At 43.1% G+C, this 21039-nt stretch overlaps 1 protein-coding gene across 7 annotated transcripts in view; it reads right to left on the reverse strand.

Annotated features, from left to right (window-relative positions):
• The window catches only part of SESN1 (sestrin 1), an 85444-nt gene that overhangs the window by 10680 nt on the left and 53725 nt on the right, over positions 1–21039 (reverse strand). The window contains exons 1-2 of one of the 7 annotated variants that reach the window (XM_069805011.1): positions 6743–6821; positions 6024–6095 (exon numbers count right to left, since the gene is read on the reverse strand). The exons of 2 other annotated variants lie outside the window; for them this stretch is intronic. In XM_069805011.1, the coding sequence (XP_069661112.1) occupies positions 6024–6032 (9 nt within the window). In that variant the 5' untranslated portion in view covers positions 6033–6095; positions 6743–6821. Of the gene's footprint in view, positions 1–6023; positions 6096–6208; positions 6384–6596; positions 6678–6742; positions 6868–21039 lie in introns of those variants that run through there. 4 more of the 7 variants (XM_069805013.1, XM_069805012.1, XM_069805010.1 and 1 more) reach the window with 4 other exon arrangements.

Genomic DNA, 21039 nt, shown 5'->3' on the forward strand with positions numbered 1-21039 from the left:
CCCTCAGCTAGATGAAGCTTTCTGCCAGGCGTACAGCACCCCGGGCCCTTCGTGCAGCCAAGGAGCAAACTGCATAAAAGACCTGGGTGAGTTTGTGTCCTTCCTGTTAAACCATTCCCTTTGGAAGGGTGGGAGCCATGGGTTCAAGGGCAGCTTCATCGTTTGGCACAGAGCAGCCCTCAGAGAAGGCACAGCAGGGTCCACGGGGCACGTAGCAAAGCAGGAGACGGGCTCACCTCGCACATTCAAACGCGACCACCTCCCCATCACTACAGAGGCTCACTTCTTCACGTGCACAGCACTTGCTGCAAAACAGCTCTCCTGAAGGGATTACTCCCCAGCCAGCGGCATGGCTTCCCCAGGAACGATGCCACTCGAAGCAGCTCCCAACTGGGCAGCCGATGGCACGGTGCTCTTACAGATGGAGGGAGACCTGGGATTAAAGCTGGGAATGGAGACGAGTGCTAAACACTAGGCTACATATAAACCAATGGTTTGGGCTCCTTATTGTTCCCTCTCCCCCAGTCATCTTTTAAAACACATCCATTGCCTCTGCTCCATAGCCCAAACCACTAATTTTCTGATGATACCAACCCCCATCCGGGTTCTCAACTGGGTTTTTAGATGAATAAATACCATGTATTGGGCCATTTCAGGCCACACAGAGCAGAGGGGCACCTTCAGCTGTTTTAGGCCTCAAGAGCAAATGAGGCCCCTAAAAGCTGTCTGCCAAATGCAGTTTTTAACTTTGCTACATTTTCCCCACATAGATAAAAGGCTGTTATAAACAAGCAATACTGGTCGCACTCACTATTGCACTTTTTCTGTCTTTAGCTGAGGTTTCTATTTGCACGAGTTCATTGTACGAGAAGCAATTTTATTAATCAGTTACTGTTCCCTGAACTTTCCCCTAAGATTAAAAACCAGCTTCAGAGAGCCGGAAACAATCAGCACAGGTCTAAGTTGGAACTACCAAAGCCCATCAGACTCTGACAGTCTCCTTAAATCCTAAGTCAGATGCCTTCATTTCTCAAGTCTTATTTGGATAAAGTGAGATCAAAGGGCAGCTCTTACTACTGTCTTTTTCCTTAGGACAGTAAAGTTTGTGATACAGCTTTTTCCTGTTGAGGGTCCCCACATTCAGAAACAAATTTTGCCTGTCGGCCAAATCTCTAGCAATGCCACTTGTAGGATGGAATTTATATCTTACAAACACCCTCTCTCCTCACAAAGCTCTAGCAGAGCTTCTTATCTCGGCTACAACTACATTAGCAAATTAGAGAAACATCTTACATCCAAATGACAAGGATGCAAGGAAAGCAAGGAAAAAAGTCTGTACACATCATTTAACTTAGCAGATGTCTAGAGTTCTCTGCCAACTCAAGCACTCCAAGAGAAATACCTGGAAGTTTAATTCTTCAACAACTGTGTTTCAGTCTTCTCCTTTCCCAGAACAGTTACAGGAAGAAAAAACCCCAAGAATTAAGAACCTGAGATCCCAGGCTGCTAACATATTTTGCCTCACAATCTAAAATACATCAGTATCAATACACTTCACATTTTTTAAAGCATGCAGAGGTCAAACTACTATGATTACATGGCATATAACAGGTTACATTACTTAAGTAACCAAACCCTCTCTGCAAAGTGACTTAAGAGTTTTTTGGAGGACTGAATAAGTTGCTTTGTTTTCCCTCAGAAGAGAAAGCATCCCCCTGAAATCATGGCACCAGCCTAGTACTTGGGAAGCCTGGGTTCAAGTCTCTGTTCTGACAGAGACGTTGCAAAGGATTTGTGAAGATGAGCCTCAGTTTCCCATCTGCAAAATGGAGGTAAATATGTTTCTTCCAGAGGGTGCTGAGAACAGAAACAAGCTTGTTGTCATAAGGTGCATGGTTACCATAGTCATGAGAGTTGTATAAATTCTGACCCATTAGAAATCTTCTGAAAATTGTTATTGTTCAGTTACAAGCTATGGCAGACATTTAAAAACTGTTTTCCCCTCTTTTTCAGAAGCAGCATTTAATCAAGTTCTCCTAGTACTTGAGAAATAGCAGGCATCTCCAGGTGCTCCTAGTATCCCAACATTTCAAATACTATATAGACAACAGAGTAATAATTCTCAAAACAGTCCTAGAGTACCTTCCCTTCATTTTGAACATATTTCCATGTTCCATGATGCCCTTCACTAAGTCTCCATCTTCCAAATACACTCAAATCAAAGCACACCGCTCTCCAGCTTTCCCTCTCAAAAGCAAGACCTGCATCCCGACCAGCCGCACCACCACATCTCTCTCCTGCACCTTCCTCTTAAAGAAGCACCTCACCTGGAGCAATGACAAGCACTCAGTGAAGCAATCGGGGCTAGGATGATCAGCAGTTGCAAGCAACTGATTTTGGTTATTACAGAAGTACAAGCAATTTTCATGTGATTCCAGACCGAGTTGCATGCCGAAGTGACCTACTTACTGCCATTTTCTGCATCAAACTTCTGCTGGCTTCTTTCCTTCTGTTTGTTAACCTTGCCACACCACTTCCATTCAGTCTAGAAATTCTGCAGCTGAATATAGCTCCAAGCTCAGCAGAAAGCCAACCATGACTGAGGCTTTAGGGGCAAACAATACATCATCATCATCATAATAATGCATCAGAGGCGCTCCACCTTCGAAGTCAGAACACAGAACTCAGATGGCTGCAAAGCTGAGCACCAAGGGTGGTACAGATTTCACCCTCAACACCCAGAAGCTCACAGCTAATGAGCCAGGTGGCAATCCACTCCACTGCTCACCTTGGAGACGTACCTTGACAGAGAAGCAAGACTTTAGCCATATAAATGCTGTATTGCTATGCTGGTGGAGACTACCTCAGAAACCACAGAAAAGCCTCCTCTTTCCCCTTATGCAATCTAACTTGTACTTCTGTACAGCCACTATTATTATTTCCATGGGAACTATGTTCACCAGATACCTACCATTTCTGAATCTACATGTCCCTCATCACTGCTGTATCTGACCATCTCATCTCATGTATTTAATTCATGCAACATTCCTGTGAGGTAGGGCAAGTGTATTATCTGCCATTTAGAAAAAAACCTGAGAAACAGAAAAGCTGCATGTCTAACAGAGGCTGCTACAGAAGACTGATGGCTTGAGCTGAGATCTCTCAAGTCACGGGCTAATGCCCTAACCATCAGACTGTGTGCCTTTTCAGAGACTTCTCAGCCAGGAAATATGTTTTATGCAAATTTACACCAAGAAACAGCTCTTCAGAGCCGAGACAGAAAAGTTAATGAGACAAGTCTGCAAACTTAATTATATACTTCCCAGTTACCATTCTCTCTCACCAGTCTGTCCCACTTAGTACATCCAACCCCACAATGACAACTAGACCAAAAATCTGTAATGCATGCACATACATGCTCAGAGAAGACCACTCTAAAACCACAACAATGTATAAACTCATTCTACTTATGGCTTTTCTGTATCTTAAGACTCTGTCAATCAAGCCCACTTTTAGGTAACTTTTTTAAGCGACAAGAAGCATTCCTATCAAATTTAAGTAAAAGCTTGAAATGGAAAATTGAACTGCAGATGCTTTTAGAAGAGGTTTTTAAATACTTAAAAAGTACAACACACATCACCTCGGCTAGTTAACAGACCACCTTCTGCTTTGGTTCTACACCTCTTTAAAATGTAAGTGAAGAAAACAGAAAGTCACTTCAAAACAGACACCCAATATCAGAAATTCCACCTTGAAACACTGAAGCAGAGTTAAGTTACAAGCCCAGACACAGGGCCTCTAGAACAGGACCAGCCACCTAACCTTAGCTACAGCTCTTGCTCCACAGTGCGCCTAAAATGCTTTTTCAGATCCCTGTTCCTCCCCCACTACTGGCTCCTGGCAGCTAGAGCTCTGCCTCTTATCACAAAACCTCTCCCAAAACTCGATTACAGTTTTGTCAGATGAGTATGGGGACTGTTATCAAACTTAATTCTCAGTCATTCAGAATTCATGACCTGAGCACTAGCTATGAACCACAATCTTCAGACTGCTTCCCTCATGTTAGCACAGTGAGTCATTTTGCTCCCCTCAAGTACAGTCAGTACCAATATTAAGTGTTATATCTCCCAGAGAGACTTATTTACATACTTAAGCCTCCTCTAAATGGCAAAAAGAACATTTTACCATAGACAGGCAAAGTGAAAATATAATTATCGATTTACTTCACTAAACCACGTTTGGATTAACATCTTCATCTGAATCACCTGTCTCCTGATTAAGCACTAAATACTGATAGATTCAAACAAAATTATACAAAAATCACACACTGTAACGCAATATAAAACAATCTAAAAGAAGGAGCCAGGGAAGGGAAATGAGTTTGAGGTGACCTTTTTTGGAGGTAATGTTTTCCTAGACAACCAGTGACCATTTTACATAATCTAAGTGCACTCCTACCCTAAGCTTAGGGTTGAGAAAGGCACAATGAGCTGCGTATTAAAAAATCAACACAGTCTCCTAGTAGAATTCACCCTTTCAATGTGCCAGTGCTGAAAATTCAGCTTGGTACACTATCATATGCATTTGAAGCTGACATTAAAAATACCCATTTAGAGCTTTATACGCTTGTAGGATAAAATGCCCCAAAGCATCTAAGTGTCCAAGCAGCTCGCGCTGCATTTCCAAGGGAGACTTCGGCACTTCCCAGTCTGAGGGGCTTGGTGCTGCTGCTGCTTTACTCCCTGTCTCTGGTTCCTACTTCCCCTTTAAAGGTCACTGACAGCAAAACCTCACTGGTGGTGACACTGACAGGCTACAAATTTGGAGTTTCCTTGTTTAGGATCTTAACGACAACGACTGGCACAACTGGCCTCACAGGACAAGTTATTTATCACCAAGCTGATACATACTCAGCTTAAAAGCCATATTTTCAGTTCTGCTAAACGCAGTAGCTACTGCAGTTTCCTTATCAGATGGGTATCTTTTGGAAATGAAGGGATTAAGAAACAAAGAGTAGTGATTAACTATGATTCTTTTCCTAAAAAAAAAAAATTAAAAATCCTACAAATCCTACACCTTTCCTAAATGTGGGGCTACACAGAACTGGCAGTTCTTCCTATTTTATTCATTTACCTAATCCAGAAGTAGCTGCAATTATTGTGGCTTTCTCAAACAAACCATAATTCAAGTTAAAATGACAGAAAAATGATCCCCAAAATGCTCATGTACTCTAAATTTTTGCACTAGTTCCATTTTTCTGTGTCTCAGACTGTCATTCAACTGAAGCACTAGACATGTCTGCACTTGCATGGATTTAAAGAACTGAGAACACGTACTCCCCCTCTCCTACAAAGCACTTTGTTCCACAGACCTGCTCTTCACTGGAACTGTTTCTATTTCACACACAATACATTATTCTTATATGAATTTAAATACTTAAATTATTTTAATTTAAATATCAATAAGTGTACTTTCTCTGAAAGTCTCAAAGTCTTTTGAATACCAGATTTTAAAAACATCCAACTAGTTTACGTGACTTAATTCAAGACAGAAATCAAGGCAAGTGAGTGTGTGCCTGAGGTCACACACCCTGTTCACAACAGCAAGAATAAAAGCAAAGCCCAGACTCCTCAAGTCTCAAGCTCTAACACCTCTTTCTCTGGTCATCTTTTAGGACCGAGCAGTAGGAGTAGGTCCAGCTGGAGTAGTCTCGAGGCACCTAAGTGCTACCTATTCTTCCCCAGCAGTAAATAGCTCTTCCTGCAGTGGTTTTGTGACACAACTGCCTGGAGACCACAGCCCAATTTACTTTTGATGTGACCTCACTGAAACCAAGAGGCTGAATTTCAATGATGAGTGCCTAGTTTTTCTATATACCAGTTTTGTAATGTGTACAATGAAACAAAAAGTATTAAAGGGCAAAGGATTTGGAAGGAATGTCTGCAATTTCCATGCTGTAAACACTGTTTAAGTACCAATAAATCAGTGACACAGAAGGAAACAAGTTTAAACGTGACAGTTACCGTTTGCATTATGTAGGCTGTACTGCTGGATTATGTCAAAGCAAAGCAATTTGTATCCAGGTGGTACTAGACCTGTACAAACCAGAAAAATACAAAACAGTTTCTGTGGCAACCTGCAGCAGTTCGAGGACTGAAAAATCTCCTTTAAAAGAAGAATCTTAACGCGGTGACTCTAAGAAACTTACAAGAGAGATCCAAAGCAGCATTTTAATTCCCGTCCAACAAACCGCTATTGACTTGCATTTGTTTACAGTTACAGCAAGCTCTTCTCTATCAGAAACGCAAGACCGGCCTCACTCTTTCAAAAGGATAACCCAACTCTCTGCAAGAGCGAAATAAACACCGGGCCATTCAGAGGCAAAACCTACTTGGACGGGCCTAAACCCCCCAGCAGAGACACCCCCCCACCACACACACAAGCGGCACGCTGCCCTTCTGGGACCGGCTGCGTCCCGGGGTGGGGGGCTCGCCACAGCACCTGCCCGGCCACCCCAGGCAGCGGCCGCTGGATCTCCCGCAGAACGGACCTAGAACGGACCTGCGACCCCCCCCCCCCCCCCCTCCCCGAGTTACCCTCCGGCAGCTCTGAACGACGCCTTTGCGGGTCGAGCGAGGACCCCGCAAGGAAGCACCGCTCCCGCCTCCCCGGGGAGGCTCAGCCCTGCGGGGGGCCAAGGCGGTGGGGACGCGGCCGCGGCCTCTCGCCACCCGCGGGGTACCTGGTGCTGGGGGCCCGGCCTCGCCACCCTCATGCCGGGGCTGGGGCTGGGGCTGGGCTCGCTCGGCCGGCAGCCCCGCCGCGGCTCTGCCGCACCGCCCAGCGCCGCCGGGGCGGGGGCCGGGGCCGGCCCTCCCCGCCGGGGCGGAGCAGCGGGCGGGGGAGAACCGGGGGCTTGCTCCCTTTTTCCCGGTGCCTGCCAGCCCCCCGGGAATGCCAACACGTCTCCCCGGACCGGGCAGAAGAGGGGGAAGCCGCGGCCCGGAGCCGCCCAGCCCGGGGGCAAGTGCCCCCCCCAGAGCCCCAGGGCCCCCCCCCGGTCCGCCCCGCTCCGCCTCTCCGTGCTGCCCCCGGGCCGGCCGCAGAGCACGGCGGAGGCGCAAGGGCCCCTCTCCCCCCGAGACCCGGCCTCCTCCGCTCCGCTCCCCTCCCCGGCCCGGCCCGGCCCGGGGGAGCTCTTTGGACACCATTTTTCTTTTTCCTCCCCCACGTTCCTTAGCAGGAGTTTCTCCCTTCTCTTTAAGCAACACAGTCATTATGGCTTTTGAACTGAGAACTCGCAGGAGGTTAACGTTTTGTAGATACTTGTGTGACTAAGCATGCTGCTGCAGAAATCTGGCCCCCTGCCTATTCCCAAGATCGTAACAGTCCTGAGCAAACATATGTTTTGCAATCACATCAGCAAAACACTCAGCCTTTGTTTGCAACGGGCTGTACTTCTCCCGTCGACCCCCCAGGGCTGTAAACTCTGCCAGATGCTTTTATCTCCCACCTCTTTTGGTTTGGGATTTTATGGCATCAAGTATTTCAAAAGAAACGAGTCCCTGAGCTGGCCCACATGATTTTTTTTTTTTTTTTCCTTCCACTTATAAAGCTAAATTCTGTTAAATCATTTTCCTTCAAATACTTTGAATTAAGAAGAGAACTTCTATTGCAGTTTTGATGGGAGGAGGCCAGGACAGCTCCCAACCCCTGAACATATATATATAGGGGAAGAAGGCTTCTGCTCACAATTCAGGCTGCTCGGTTTTGAGTCCTACCAAGCTATCTAACAACCAAGCAGGGAAATTCCATGACACTGAACTTTACACTTCTGTTAAATGTAAAACTGAACACTGAAAAATTGTTCACAGGCTGTTCCTGTTATGGGTGTACAAATCTTGCAGCGAAATGCAGAGAACACTGAGGAAAGTGCTGTCAGGGGAACGTGGCAACATGCCTCAAGGCAGCAGCTCTGCACATTTCTAATGCTAAAGCTTTAAAGGCTTCCTTTCCTCTCCGCTTCCCAACTACCACCACCACCTCTCTAGGCTATGCAATTGACTCTGGAGAGCTAAAGGACACTCTACTTCTGAAGGCTTAGCAGCAGTTACAGAGTTAAATTACCTAGAGATGCCCAGGTACCACAGCTCCTTACTTGAGGCCTTGGCTTTAAGCTGCCAGGTTTCTCCAAAAGAAATGAAGTATGCTTCGTACCTACTTGCACTTCATAAAACACTCAACAGAAGCGTGGAAAAAGAAGAAGAATGCAATACTGGCAAGGAAGATAGCATTTTGTGAGCTAATAAAGTAAACTAATGAAGAACACTGTTTAATTCCCACTGGCTACTTCCTTACTTCAGGCCAAAACATAACAGAAAGAGAAGGAATGGGCTCCTCTTGCAACACAGGCAAAGAACTGGCTTGTGCTCAGAAAAACTGTTGAAAAAAAGAGTAATTACCTGAAAACTGAAATGCAAGAAGATGCCTTACCATAAGAAGTCTTCCTGGGTGTCAGATGAAAGGTCATCCTCTTCAATGAATTTGTTAACACACTTGGGGGGGGGGTGGGGGGGGGAAGGGCAGCACTCCCTCAGTTCCCTGAAGTGTTTTTCACTCACTGTGGCCAATTGCCCTGCCTGGATATTTGCGAGGAAGCTTGTTTATGTTAACAGTTGCTCCTATACAAAGAACCTTGGCAGATACAGATTTTTCTATGACGTCATCCAAGGTAAATTCCCCCTCATTAAACAACCAACTCAACAGCAGAAGGTAGGAAATTATACCGTGTTCTTTGCTTTCTCTATCAGAATAGATGAAGGCAGTGACAGCATGTCAGAAAAAGCAGGTACAAAGGGGAAGAGGAAGTTGCACAGCCATAGCAAACAAATAATGGTCTTAAAAGCTCTCCCATATGGCCTGAGTACACAAGCTCTGCTCAGGCCCCAGGTATGTCTCTGCCTTAGCAGAATCTTATCACCCCAGTCTGCTGCAAGTGCTTTCTCCACCCCAGCCGTCATGCAAGTATTTCAAAATGCAACTCCTCCAAATCAAAGAGCACGCAAAACCAAGCCACCTGCTCATCTATAAATCAGTATGCAATTGTAGACTGAAATTATTTCCATTTGGGGGCTAGTAAGACAAGCTACATGAGCAATTTCATGAGGGAATATGGTTTGCCACTGGCACAAAGTTCGTTCAGGTACTAACGCGTGCAGAACCCAGTGCAGCCGGGGGACACGGGGGCAGATCTATGGTACAGTTTGCATAACTTGAGCATTCCCCTGGGGAAACACAACAGTATGTTTGACCATGTACTGATGCAAGTAAACAGAGATCTAGAGAAATGCTTATAAGGGAAAAAACAACAACAAATGTTTAACATGAAAATATCGATAGATACCAAGTTTCCTTTTACCCAGAAAGAGTGTATTATAGATACACATGAAGTCACCTGAAGCAAACACCACCTAAAGCATGGAAACATACTCTTTCATAGCAAGCACTTCCATAAAAGCTGCTTGCATAAAAGGATGGCATTTAACATCTGTGTACTCCAAGTTAAATAATCAGAAAAGCAATTTTTCTTTATCACTACAGTTAAAGAAATGTCCTGGTGAAGCTAAAAGGAGACCAAGCAGTTACAATGCGAAAAGCCTGATCCTGCAAACACATACATGTGCACTTGGAATAGCTCCATTTCAGTCCAATAAGGAGACTTTTTTGAGTCAAGTTCAGCACAAACAGATGACTCCGAAGAACTGGCAAACCAAGATCTTAAATTCTTTCCATAGAAAAGCTATCCAAGCAGGAGCACTTGAAATGCCTGTTACTGCAATGCCCTGGACATCAAATTAGTATCTTGGAGGATGATCAGATGATTCCTTCCTAGGAACATTTATAAGTAAAAACCTAATTCTTCAGGGCTCTGAGCTACCTGATTTGTATTAGTTCTTAGGACTGGATTTCTCTCTCTTGTGGTTTCATAAGGTACTGCCAGCTGTGGCAAGATGTAGCAAGCTTAGCAGAATGGACGTAAACACCAGCATTCGCGTCCAAGTGTCTTTGAACCCCCTGAGATGGCTAACGGCCACAGATGCATGGTGTCTCCCATCTGCAGCTACGCCAGCTGAAGAGGTTACTGCGCTAACCCGGGTGTCACTGCCTCCCGGGAAGGACGGGTCTCTCTCCTAAGACCTGCCCACCCAGCTGCTGCAAACAGCACTCAGTACTGCTTACAGTCCAAGGAAGCGATTGGAGGACTATTTTGGGTTGAGAGGGGTTGATTTAATTGGTTTAGGTCACTTCAACTGATAGAGGTTAGGCATTACTAATAGCGAACAGATCTCAGGGAATGCAACTCCTAGCAAAGCAGCAGCAATAAAAGCATGGGGGCAAGAATGTCTTCAACCAGAACAGCTCGAACAGCTCCACCTAATCTGACACCTTAATAAAGTCACCAGGTGTTTCAGCAATGACTAAGCAGCCCCACACCGGCCACTCTGAACATTTCCCTGTGGATTCCTCTCGTTCCTCACTGTCCACAGCCACTACCCTTTTCATAACAAATGTCAAATGTATGTCCTAATCTCTTCTATCCCTTCATTATATATTTGTTATTTCTAAAATAGCAAAAATCTTTATCATGATAACAATATGGGAGGCAAAGCAATTGAACCATTCATTACAGTGATGAAAGAATTTAAATTAAATAGAAGAATATATCATCCTAGCATATGAGTCAAGAAAAAATGGTCAGCATTTCAAAGCATTCTTCTTGATTTAACCTTAACGATCTGACTTGTCAGTCGTCAAAAAACTCACTCTATTATTAGAATTAGCACATAATTCTAGGGAGGAGGATAAACTGTATTCTTTGTACAATCTAAATTCTTGCTGTATGTGTCAAAAAGGATCAGCCCTTAGGAATGGCATTGTACCTGATACCTTTATAATAACAACAAAACCAAGTTGTTCATGAGAATGGAGGGCTGACAATTGGCCACATCAGGAAACAAATTTAGACCAATATATAGAAGCTTTCCTTTTGTAGTCTTTAGGATTGCAAGGCCAGCTAAGACTTAACATTTTACAGTATTCAGAGATTATACTTATCGTCTGTTCTTCCTTATCCATCCTTGAAAGGCTATTTTTCTATTTTTAGCTCTTCCTTACATTCTGCTTTCTTAATGGCCACATCTTCAGCTTTAATGGGCAAATTACGTGCAAGTAATCAAGGGGTTTTGTGAGTAATTACAAATCAGGTCATTCCTAGCCCACTGTATCCCCATCAAAAGACCCAGCATCTTTCCTCAGAGCTGCAAGTGACTGTGAGACTCAGTTGTTACACGTGAGCTGTTTGCACAGTTGACTGACTTTAACTGACCAAGCTCCAGGAACTCTAGTGGCTTTATCTGTTCCTGAACTATTTGTTCATCACTCAGGACTCTTATTCCCCCAAAACAGTCATTCGTCTGGTAATTTCTGCCTTTAAGATTCTACCACCCCCACCTCTAAACCACAAGTTGTTTTGTTTTTTCTCTCCCCAAAGATTGTCCAAGTTTAACATTCCCTTCTGCAGTTATTAGGTAGCAGAACCACAAAGTTTAATTTAGGGAGCTATAAGAAGTTGAGATCTTGAGATTATTCATGCTTTGGCAAGGAGACCAAAACAGACTTACGGTTTCTAAGACTATTACAAATAGGTAGATTAAAGATGCATATCTGAAGCTTAGTAGATTGAAAGAATGTCTTAACAGATTATTCTTCCTCCTTTTTATGAGAGTATACAGCTCCTTCTAGGCTGATAAACAGCAGCTGAACTATAGAAGTTGTTTGTCTGGCTTGCTGTTAATATGCAGCGTTAGAGAAGTGGGTTCTTCTGATACTGTTCTGAGGTGGCTCCAGGCTCATGCACTGTGCAAGAATACTCTGGTTAACAACTCCCCCCAGACCCAGCTCTCCCAAAATGAAAGTCCGTGTTAACTAGTTTCAAAATTGACCGTGGTAACTCACAGGTAACTTCTGATCTTTTGGTGGCTAGAGGGTGCATGGAGGGTGCATAGAGGGATCAGTTGCCCAGCTGCAGATTGCTGCTTTCTGGGGAATAGAACATCTGCAGGCTGCCAGCCACTCTGCAGTCTCTCTCAGTACTAAATAAACATTAAGGTTAAAAAAACCCTAGTTTAACCTTAATGAAAGAATGTATTTGGAGTTCAATCAAGAAAAATAAAATTTAACATAGCTCATAGCTGTCTAGAACTGGTTTGGCCTAAAGAGGTCTCCCCTCTTCCCTTCAGTTAGCAAACTGCCAGGTCACACCAATGCCCAAGACATTTTGCACAGCTCCTTGGAGTTGGGATCAATTTTACTATCTTTTTCTCAGGCCCTTGCTTCCCAAGATGAATCCCCAAAAGGGACAAATATCCTTTCTCAGCTGAGTGAAAATTGGGAACTTCCCACAACTCCTAGTCCTCAATTGATTCAGTTAAGAGCAATAAGACAATGCAGTACCTTACTTGCTGTGCTACCTGAATGCTGTCTGACCATGCTTCACCACTATCACGTAAAGATGCTGTTGGAAGGCCTGTCCTACACAGATGGAAGTTGCCTTATAATTCTGGGCAACCCACTACAAACAAAACCTTTTACACAATGTTAATGTGTGGCTTCAAAGTAAGGGAAGGCCAGCTGAATCACCTCTTGTGTGAGTTTAAGGTTTCTGGGATTTTAAAACTGCATTTGACCTCAGAAATAATCTTTATATAAAAGAAAAGAAAAAGCAATGAAATGCATCTCATTATTAGCTTCTGACAGAAATCAGACACAACGGCAAGCACATGGGGGAAAAAAATGCCTTTAGGAGTACTGGAGTGGTACGCCTGGCTTACTGGAATTGGGTGAGACCATGGCAGCAGGTGACCCAGAGCTGCACTGCTGTGAGGTTACAGTGAGTATGCAGGAAATGCTGTGCAAGTGTCCTGTGAAGAAGTTGCAACTAAGACCTACTTTCATACTCTGGTACACACAGGCATGCAACCCAGAAGCTCTTCTCCTCACTAGAAGCTTTTTGTTATCTTTACCCTTAGGGGCCCAGGTGTATTTCTAGAAAATTGCTTGAAACTCTGACCTGAAGCTCATGCCTGACTTGATTTTGCAGATGCAACAAGCAAAAAGCTTATTTCTGCAGAGCCTTCACCAAGGAAGAAGCTAGCAATTTATAAAATGCTGTTAGACATCTTCAAGTCAACCCTTCATCTCACATATATCCACACTACAGCCAAAACTTAAGTGATCTTTTTTTTTTTTAAATAAATTCAACGTTTTCCCCATGAAAAGACAAGTAAGAAGAACAGAATGCAACAAAAGCATGTCATGTCATTTAATGCACTTCAAGAAGACTCTCAGCTATTTTTCTATAGTTTGATTGTTACAATGAGATAAAATCAACTGGAATAGTACTAAGTGAATATGGGAAGTACCACTAGAGATTCAGGAACGCTTATATCAGTAACTGCAGTTTGGGGAACTGGTTTGTGGCTTTCTTCATATGCTTGCCACTTCGAAGGACATGCTCACTGTGCCTCAGAGCAGCAGACAGGAGAAAAAAAACCCAACCAACAAACCACCAGCTATTTTGTTTTCAGTTTTCACAGTCTAGCTGTGACCCAAATAATATACGTTATTTATCTGAGTTTGTGAGTTTTGGAAAACCATCAAAGATTTTTTTATTAGGAAAAAAATCCAAATACCTATAAAGCTGTAGTCCCCTTGCAATTTCTGTAATGACCTATCTTGATAGTAAGGTTGCAAGTTCCTCAAGACTGAATCTCTCTCCATATTTGTTTAATATATAGAGCCAAGTACAATAATATTACAGGATTTATCAACTCCTTTAGAATGTTATGGTGGCAAATAGTTAAGTACAAAAGTAAGTAACATCATCCTAGACAAGTAACTCGCATCATTTATTTAATGATAGCAGGTAAGAAAACAGATCATCCTCTAGGTACTGTTCAACACCTGATTGTTAAAAGTTAGGAGATAATACAAGATCCACCATTTTCATATCAAATCTGTTTCTTTTATACTCAAAGAGAAACCCACGAAGACCTCTGCTTGAGGAGAATCATGAAAATAAAACCTAGATGAATCATGTATTTCTTGCCATTTTGGGCAGCTACTGTTGGTGTTTTGTTTAAATTCAGACAGCACTGTATTCTTCATTCTTCCCTATTTGGGAAGATAACACGGCTAAGACATTTTGACCCAAATCAGTTTACTGGCCTTTGCTTTCTAAAACAGAAGAACTGAAAAAAGCACTGCTTTCTTGCCGATACAAATCCTAAAAGATCTGGTCAGTCTCCTACTCAGCAATCAAGACCATTTCCTACAGTGGGTTTTACTAGTTTGACACTTGCATTAATATGCCATTTCTTTCTCTTACGGTAAGTTAAAAGGACACTGACACCTGCCCAGGGGGTACAGCAGGGAGCAGAAGCCCCCCAACCCTTCAGGGGCCACCCCTGCCCTGTCACTAGCATCACTGACAGCCAACACCCGCTCTGACGAGCCCCAGAGCGGGCGCCGTGAGCTGCAATGCCACCACCAGCACGTGCTTCAAGGACATTGTACACGTGTCCCTGTTAAATGCAGCACAGCTTCTGCATCCTCCTAAATTCTGGATTTCTCTGGAGCTTGGAGAGCTCCCTCAAGGCCCCTGGCACAAGCTGCCCTGCCACCAAGCTTGCCTACAGGACCGTCTCCCTACCCTCCTACCCCCACCATTGCCACCTTAGCGCTCTTCCACAGGCCACAGAGGCTTTGGGTCCCTGCAGGACAACTGTAAAATCACAGGGAGATTTCTGCAACTGAGCTGCTTGGGATCTCAATAAAACCACAAACTTTTCTGGGCTTTGCAATGCTGCTGTCTGCAATGATGACGTCCAGACAGTGGAACTGTTAATACGTTGCCCCACTTACCTTCTCAAATGCATATTTGCTAGGGGAACTAAGTCAAAACAGACTTGAAACCAATTCTAGCACTTTCTGTTCAAATACTGTTAATTGTTTTTTTGAAAAAGTTAACCACAATATTGGAACTCAGCCTTAAATCCACTGTTTGTTAACAATCATAATTTTAAGTCAACCACTTGCTATTGCGAGAGAGGAAAGGCCACCTACCATTGTTGGACCACCCTGACTACTTACTATACAGCATTTTAAACATGCAATACTTCAAAAGTCCTGGGAAGGGCCAGCACTCTATGTGTAGCCTGTCAGATTCAAATGAACTGAAACCACTCACAAAATACACACAGCAGACGTGCTGCAGAAGACACAATGCTCTCAGATTTCCATAGCAGAATCAATATTTTGCATTAAAGCCTGATTTATAGCAGTTTGCAAATGTAAATAAACAAAGTACAAGTAAATAAAGAATAATGCACACATACCATCCTAAACACACACAATTTTTACTAAGATAGTATTAAAATAGGGATAAGGTCCTTAAATAAGGGTTTTGGTGTTTACAGTTCATATTTGAGCTTATAAATCTGTTTCACAGTATATGAAGCTATAGCATTCAAACACCTTCTCATTTTGTCAGTAAAACTACAAATCTATATCTGTCCTTCTGCTTCTCACGAGCATGACAACTGCCCTCTAACTGCTCAGCAGGGATTCCAGGTCACCAAAACAATGCAGCAAATGAAAACTTGTGCAGAACTGGACCATGTTTCCACTACCGATGAAGATGCAACAATGATCACTGAAGCCTGTAACTAAACTACTAGCAAAAAACTCTGGTTGATTTGCTGACATGCCTATATTAGTAACAACAACAGAGAGGATGATTTCTCTTTATCAGGGTATGTTTGTCATCTTCCTGAGAAGTCCTTCTCTGGAGAGACACTACCACAAAAATCATTCATTCTATTTTTTTTGTAAATGTAAAGATAAATTTCATAAGAGTAGCAAATTATTTATAACTTAATGTGAAATGTGACTTGAAAGAAATTTACATGTACCATCACACTGTTTATGAAACTGGTAGGACTGAGGCTAAGCCAAGTTTGGATGGTAGCCAACAAGGGCCAGAGACCAACTCCTAGACCTGTAGCAAATAAGGAATTACTTGGCAAAGTGTAGGTCTGGAGTTGTCAAGGATCACTGCACAATGGCTAAAACAAACAAGACTGGGATGAGTCCAGGAGAAATTATTTTGGTGAGCTTAGACCTGGGGCTTACAGAGAAACCAGAGCCACGATCTGCATTAGGATTTGAACCAGCAAAGACTCGCAGGGCCGAATTCAGGCGTTGGGCTAGGAAAAGAGAGATGACTCCTGAGGATCTTCCATCTAGATTTAAACTTATGCCTGGTGGGAATTATTTTGCTAAGGCAAGGTGTTTGCATATCCGCAGCCAGCAGGTAAAGTTTAGAGCTTGCACTAACCAGGATCCAGAAAGGGAGGCTCAGATGTTGCAAATGAGAGGGGTCCCTCGGCCCCTCATTTTTGTTTGCAAGAGGCTGATTCTCTGCTCTGTAAGAACAAATAAATAAAACCCTGCATCCCTGGATTCATGTTGTAATATCATCTATATTCTTTCTTTCACATGTAATGGCCGCATTTTGTACAGTAAATTCGTTCTCAGTGCTATAGAAGATTAATGCAGCATTACACACACAGGCACTTTCTTAATAGCTTGTCCTGCATTAATTCTTTTGTTGAAATACAATCAAGACATTGCTGGGAGGGAATGTTTTATACTGGGGTCACTTGAGACTTCAGGTTGTTTCTGGCAGCACATTGACCTGGCTGAGGGAAATGTTCTTGTAACAAGCAATCAAAATTCATCGTCTGACCACGCCTAAGCTGACCTAAACAGGAAAAAAAGATAACCCCCATATAAACCTGTACAGCAAATATGCTAGGAGTGGAGGACTTTGCCCTGTTTCACATGATACAGCAACTAGACAAATTCTCCTAACGGCTCTAAACCTTTCTTGAACAGAGCTGCTCTGAGGGGCAGAGGGAAGAAGAAAGTAGCTAGAGGCAAGCTGAGGAGCTGGTTCGCAGGGAGAGACTCAATAAAAGAAATCACTGGATAGGGGTCCCACATTTCTGGATGGGAATGTGGGCACAGCCCAAGTGGCCAGCATACATGATGTTAAATCAACAAATTTTGAAAAAAACGTGAAAAGTAACTGCAGTGCATCCAGAACACATCTAGCTCGCTGGGCACTGCCTGTGACCTCCCAAGTATTCCATGTGTAATAGGTCTGAACCTGCCCCAAACACACCAGACACCTACCTGGCTGTATGCACCCAGCAGTCATTTTACAGAGACTATGTAACCAGCTACCAGAAGCTCCAAATGACCAAATTCCTTTTTTCCCTGCTCTATACAATCTTCCAGGAGGGGAGGGGAAAGCAGAGCGGGGGTGGAAGGGACAGGATCGTGTGTGGGTAATGACAGCACTGTTTATGGGGTCCTAAAAACAGACTAACTCTCTGCATGGGTACTCGCTGATGAAAAAAAAACGAACACAACTGCCTGCTCTGCCTCATAACAAGACAGATGTTCACATAAAACAAAACATACATTTAGATTTTTGGCTCAATATTCTTGTCTCTGAATTGGTGCTTTACATATGAAAAAATGATCCTTTGTTTTAAGAAAGCCCTACCAGCCACAAGTTTCCCAAAAGAGGGACACTACATCCTCCAGCACTGGCAGGCCTGCCTGGTAATAAGCAACCAGCACTTATAGGATAGATGGCACAAAACCAGGACTGAGTATAGAGGAATCACGATACTCTCCGAGAGAGGGTAAGTTAAGAAGGCATCTGGATACAAGAATGACAGAAAGGCACTGGCCACAGTTATCCTGCAACCCTGCTATGCTGCCTTGCGTGCCAGTTTGTTGACATTTATGTGGCTACTAAAAAAGAGAGAACAACCACAAACAAGTCACTAAGCAAAACTTTTTTCTAAAAGTACATCACTAAGGAACATTGGACACCGAGGTGTCCAAGCCAGTCTTAAAGCAATCAGCTTCACTTTGAGAGTTACTGGCTAACAATTCTCAGTCATCAGTAGCTGAAAACATGCTCAATCCCAAGCACCTAGTGCATGGGAAGGACTGCAGCCTATTGAAAAGTCAGGAATATCATGAAGAGCTGCAGTAGAATGAGAAGTCTGAACTTGGCAAGTAAATGCCTTTTCTGCTCCCTTTTAGAACAAACTCTAGACGGAAGTGGTCTATTTTCAAGTAATTGAATTTTGCATTTGAGTATCCTACTAAATTCTTAACTGAGCTATGCATTGTTAGAACATATTTTTTTTTTTATAAAATACAAGAATATAATGATAACCGGGTTGTTTCTTTTTATGAACAGTTTGTTGACAGAATAGAGCTTTACATTATAGTTTTCAAAGAGTAAAAAAAAAACAACTCTAAAAGCAAATTTATTTCATGTTTTTACTGTCAACTAGCAAAGTATTGACTAAATGTTAATGGCATTTATCCTGCTATTTTAGTCACGATCAGATTTGAAGGAATACAGCTGCATCCATTTTTCCTGTATGTTTTATACAAGTGTCTCCCTAAATATGTTCTTCTCCCCTCCCCACACAAAACTTCCACCAACTGTTGGAGAAGCTACTCAACTGCATTTGACACTTATGTGAACTTCCTGATCCGACCATCTACAACCTTTAGCCCATGTTCCCACTTGTCTCAGAGGGCAAAGAAAATGGGTAGCTGCTCACAAAGTTTGTAACTAATAGTACATTGTGAAAGGAACATGAAGGGAACTAGAGTCAACAGATTAGATTTTAAGATTTAAGCAAACTGCCTGGAAAAACAGCACATAGTTTTAGTCCGGTAACAACCTCAAACATTATGTAAGTATACTGTGTACGTTACCCTGGAAAGCATACAGTTTCTGTGGTGGAAGGGTGCTTAATCTTCATGGCTTGCTGCATACAAACAACGGTTTACATCAAGCAGAGGATCCCATCTTAGGTGCCCTTAAACCAACTTGAAAACCTACTAAAGCAGTGTAGCAATTATGTGAAAAGCAGGTGGGGAAAGACCCAGAAAGAAAGCTTCCAAGGTTTTCAATTAACTTCTAAGTGACACTTCTTCTAAGAATCAGCATGTCTGTTCCATAATGTGAAATTATTTTCCAACTTTTTCCTTTACCCAGTATTTTTGCAAACTGACTAGTACTGCCAAACACAAATAGGAGACTCAGAAGAGTGCACACTGAAAGACATTTCAGCAGGACCCTGGATTCATGACCTATTTTATGTAATGGAAATCTGCTTAAATATGAATCAAATGTAGATACCGGAACTCTTTACATTTAGATGGTATCAACCTATGTGCGTATCCCTTAATACATGTGTACTGGTAAGGCTTGTACACCAAGTTCTTCCCTGGTAGGAAGCCCTTTCAGCAAATACAGTCACAAAATTCAAAACACAAAAGCCAGTTACTGAAGACGACACCTAGAAGAGATGAGAATGTATAGAGAACAGCTGGGCTTTTAGATTCAGATCAGTGCACACTAATCACAATTCAGTCACAAGCTGGCTTCCCTCTTCCCAGCCTGAGCTCCCTCCTCGCTACATCATCTCTCCTGCATGTCTCTCACTGTTCCCCTTCTCCACCATTACTTCACTACTTAACTTCAAAGAATCAGAAATTACTGTAGAACGAATCTGGTTTTCCTTTTCTTATTACCCTGTCTTGAATTGCTTACTGTTAGCCTGGTTGGGCTGTAATTAACTGAATTGTGCTCTGGATCTGTACAGCAGCCTCACCTGCCCACCTGACTCTAGACACTACTAACTCTGAGCACCAGTGATGACTTAGTGGTGCCATATGCAGAACAGAGGATGTTCTCCCTTCAGAGCATGTGCTAGTTCCAGCAAGGACAAATATGAAAAGTCACTATGACTTGTGTCATACAAAACTGGGTAATACAGACAGAAATCAGGATAACATTTTTCTACTGTTTTATTGTTTTCAGTCTCTCTTGCCCCCACTACTTCCCAAACTAGGACAGCTCAGCTCTTCCATGACATGAGAACTAGAACTGTGAAAGGGGTTAGAGTGATGTACTAAAGATTCAGGACAATGCCCAGCAAGCAAAGCAGGCCCCCAGTACTCCTCTAAACCTCCACCTCTGAAGACTTTTTTTCAAGGTATGGAAGAGTCTGATTTCTGCTCTGCTACAGGTTGCTGCTATTTCCAAAAGACCTCTAGCTCTGTAAGAGCAGGTTAATACTTTGCTGATCAAAGCCACTTGTAGATTGAAAATGTCCAAACTGCCCCAGGAAACACAAAGTCTGGCAGACTAGGTTTCAACTTGTTATTATGAACCTGAAACTTGCATGAGTTCACTAAATGCAGGCTGTTTCAGCTAGTATCACACCACAACTTCCTTCTACCTCGGAAGAACTAGGAAGGTGAAAGTTGAAAACTCTCCTTGTACATCATATGCATGTAGAAGTAGAAGAAAACAGGCTGCGCTCCTCCCCAGTGCCTGACAGCTGGATCCACTGGTCATTAAGGACAAGGGAGAGTGCAAAGCCAGAAAAGGCAGTTTCTGGAAATGAAGGATGGCAAACCAGAGGCTTAGACAGGGAGCATCTGGGGCCAAGGACTCCTAGGGAAAAGCATCCCTCTACTTGTCTGGCTTAGGGACAGCCCCCCCCCCTTTAGTATAGGGACTTACCCAGGACAGCAGCTTATAAATTGCTGTGTAGTACATCAGCAATGAGTGGAAACCACATCTTTCAGACTAAAAGCAGTTTTTTGGGGGTGAGGTTTAGTATGTGATTCAACTTCATTGAAGTTTCAAACAGTGAAAGTTTAAGATGGGGCAGGCACTTAATGGAAAACATGGGTTTACCCAAGTCTATGATCAAACTGCAACTAAATCCGTCCCAATGGTCTGAGAGCTTTGCTGTATAACCTCTGCAGATGGATTCAATTCTTAGAATTGAACTTTCAAGTTTTCTT

Source organism: Haliaeetus albicilla, chromosome 17 (assembly GCF_947461875.1).
Source record: "Haliaeetus albicilla chromosome 17, bHalAlb1.1, whole genome shotgun sequence".
In the NCBI taxonomy this organism is placed as follows: Eukaryota; Metazoa; Chordata; class Aves; order Accipitriformes; family Accipitridae; genus Haliaeetus; species Haliaeetus albicilla.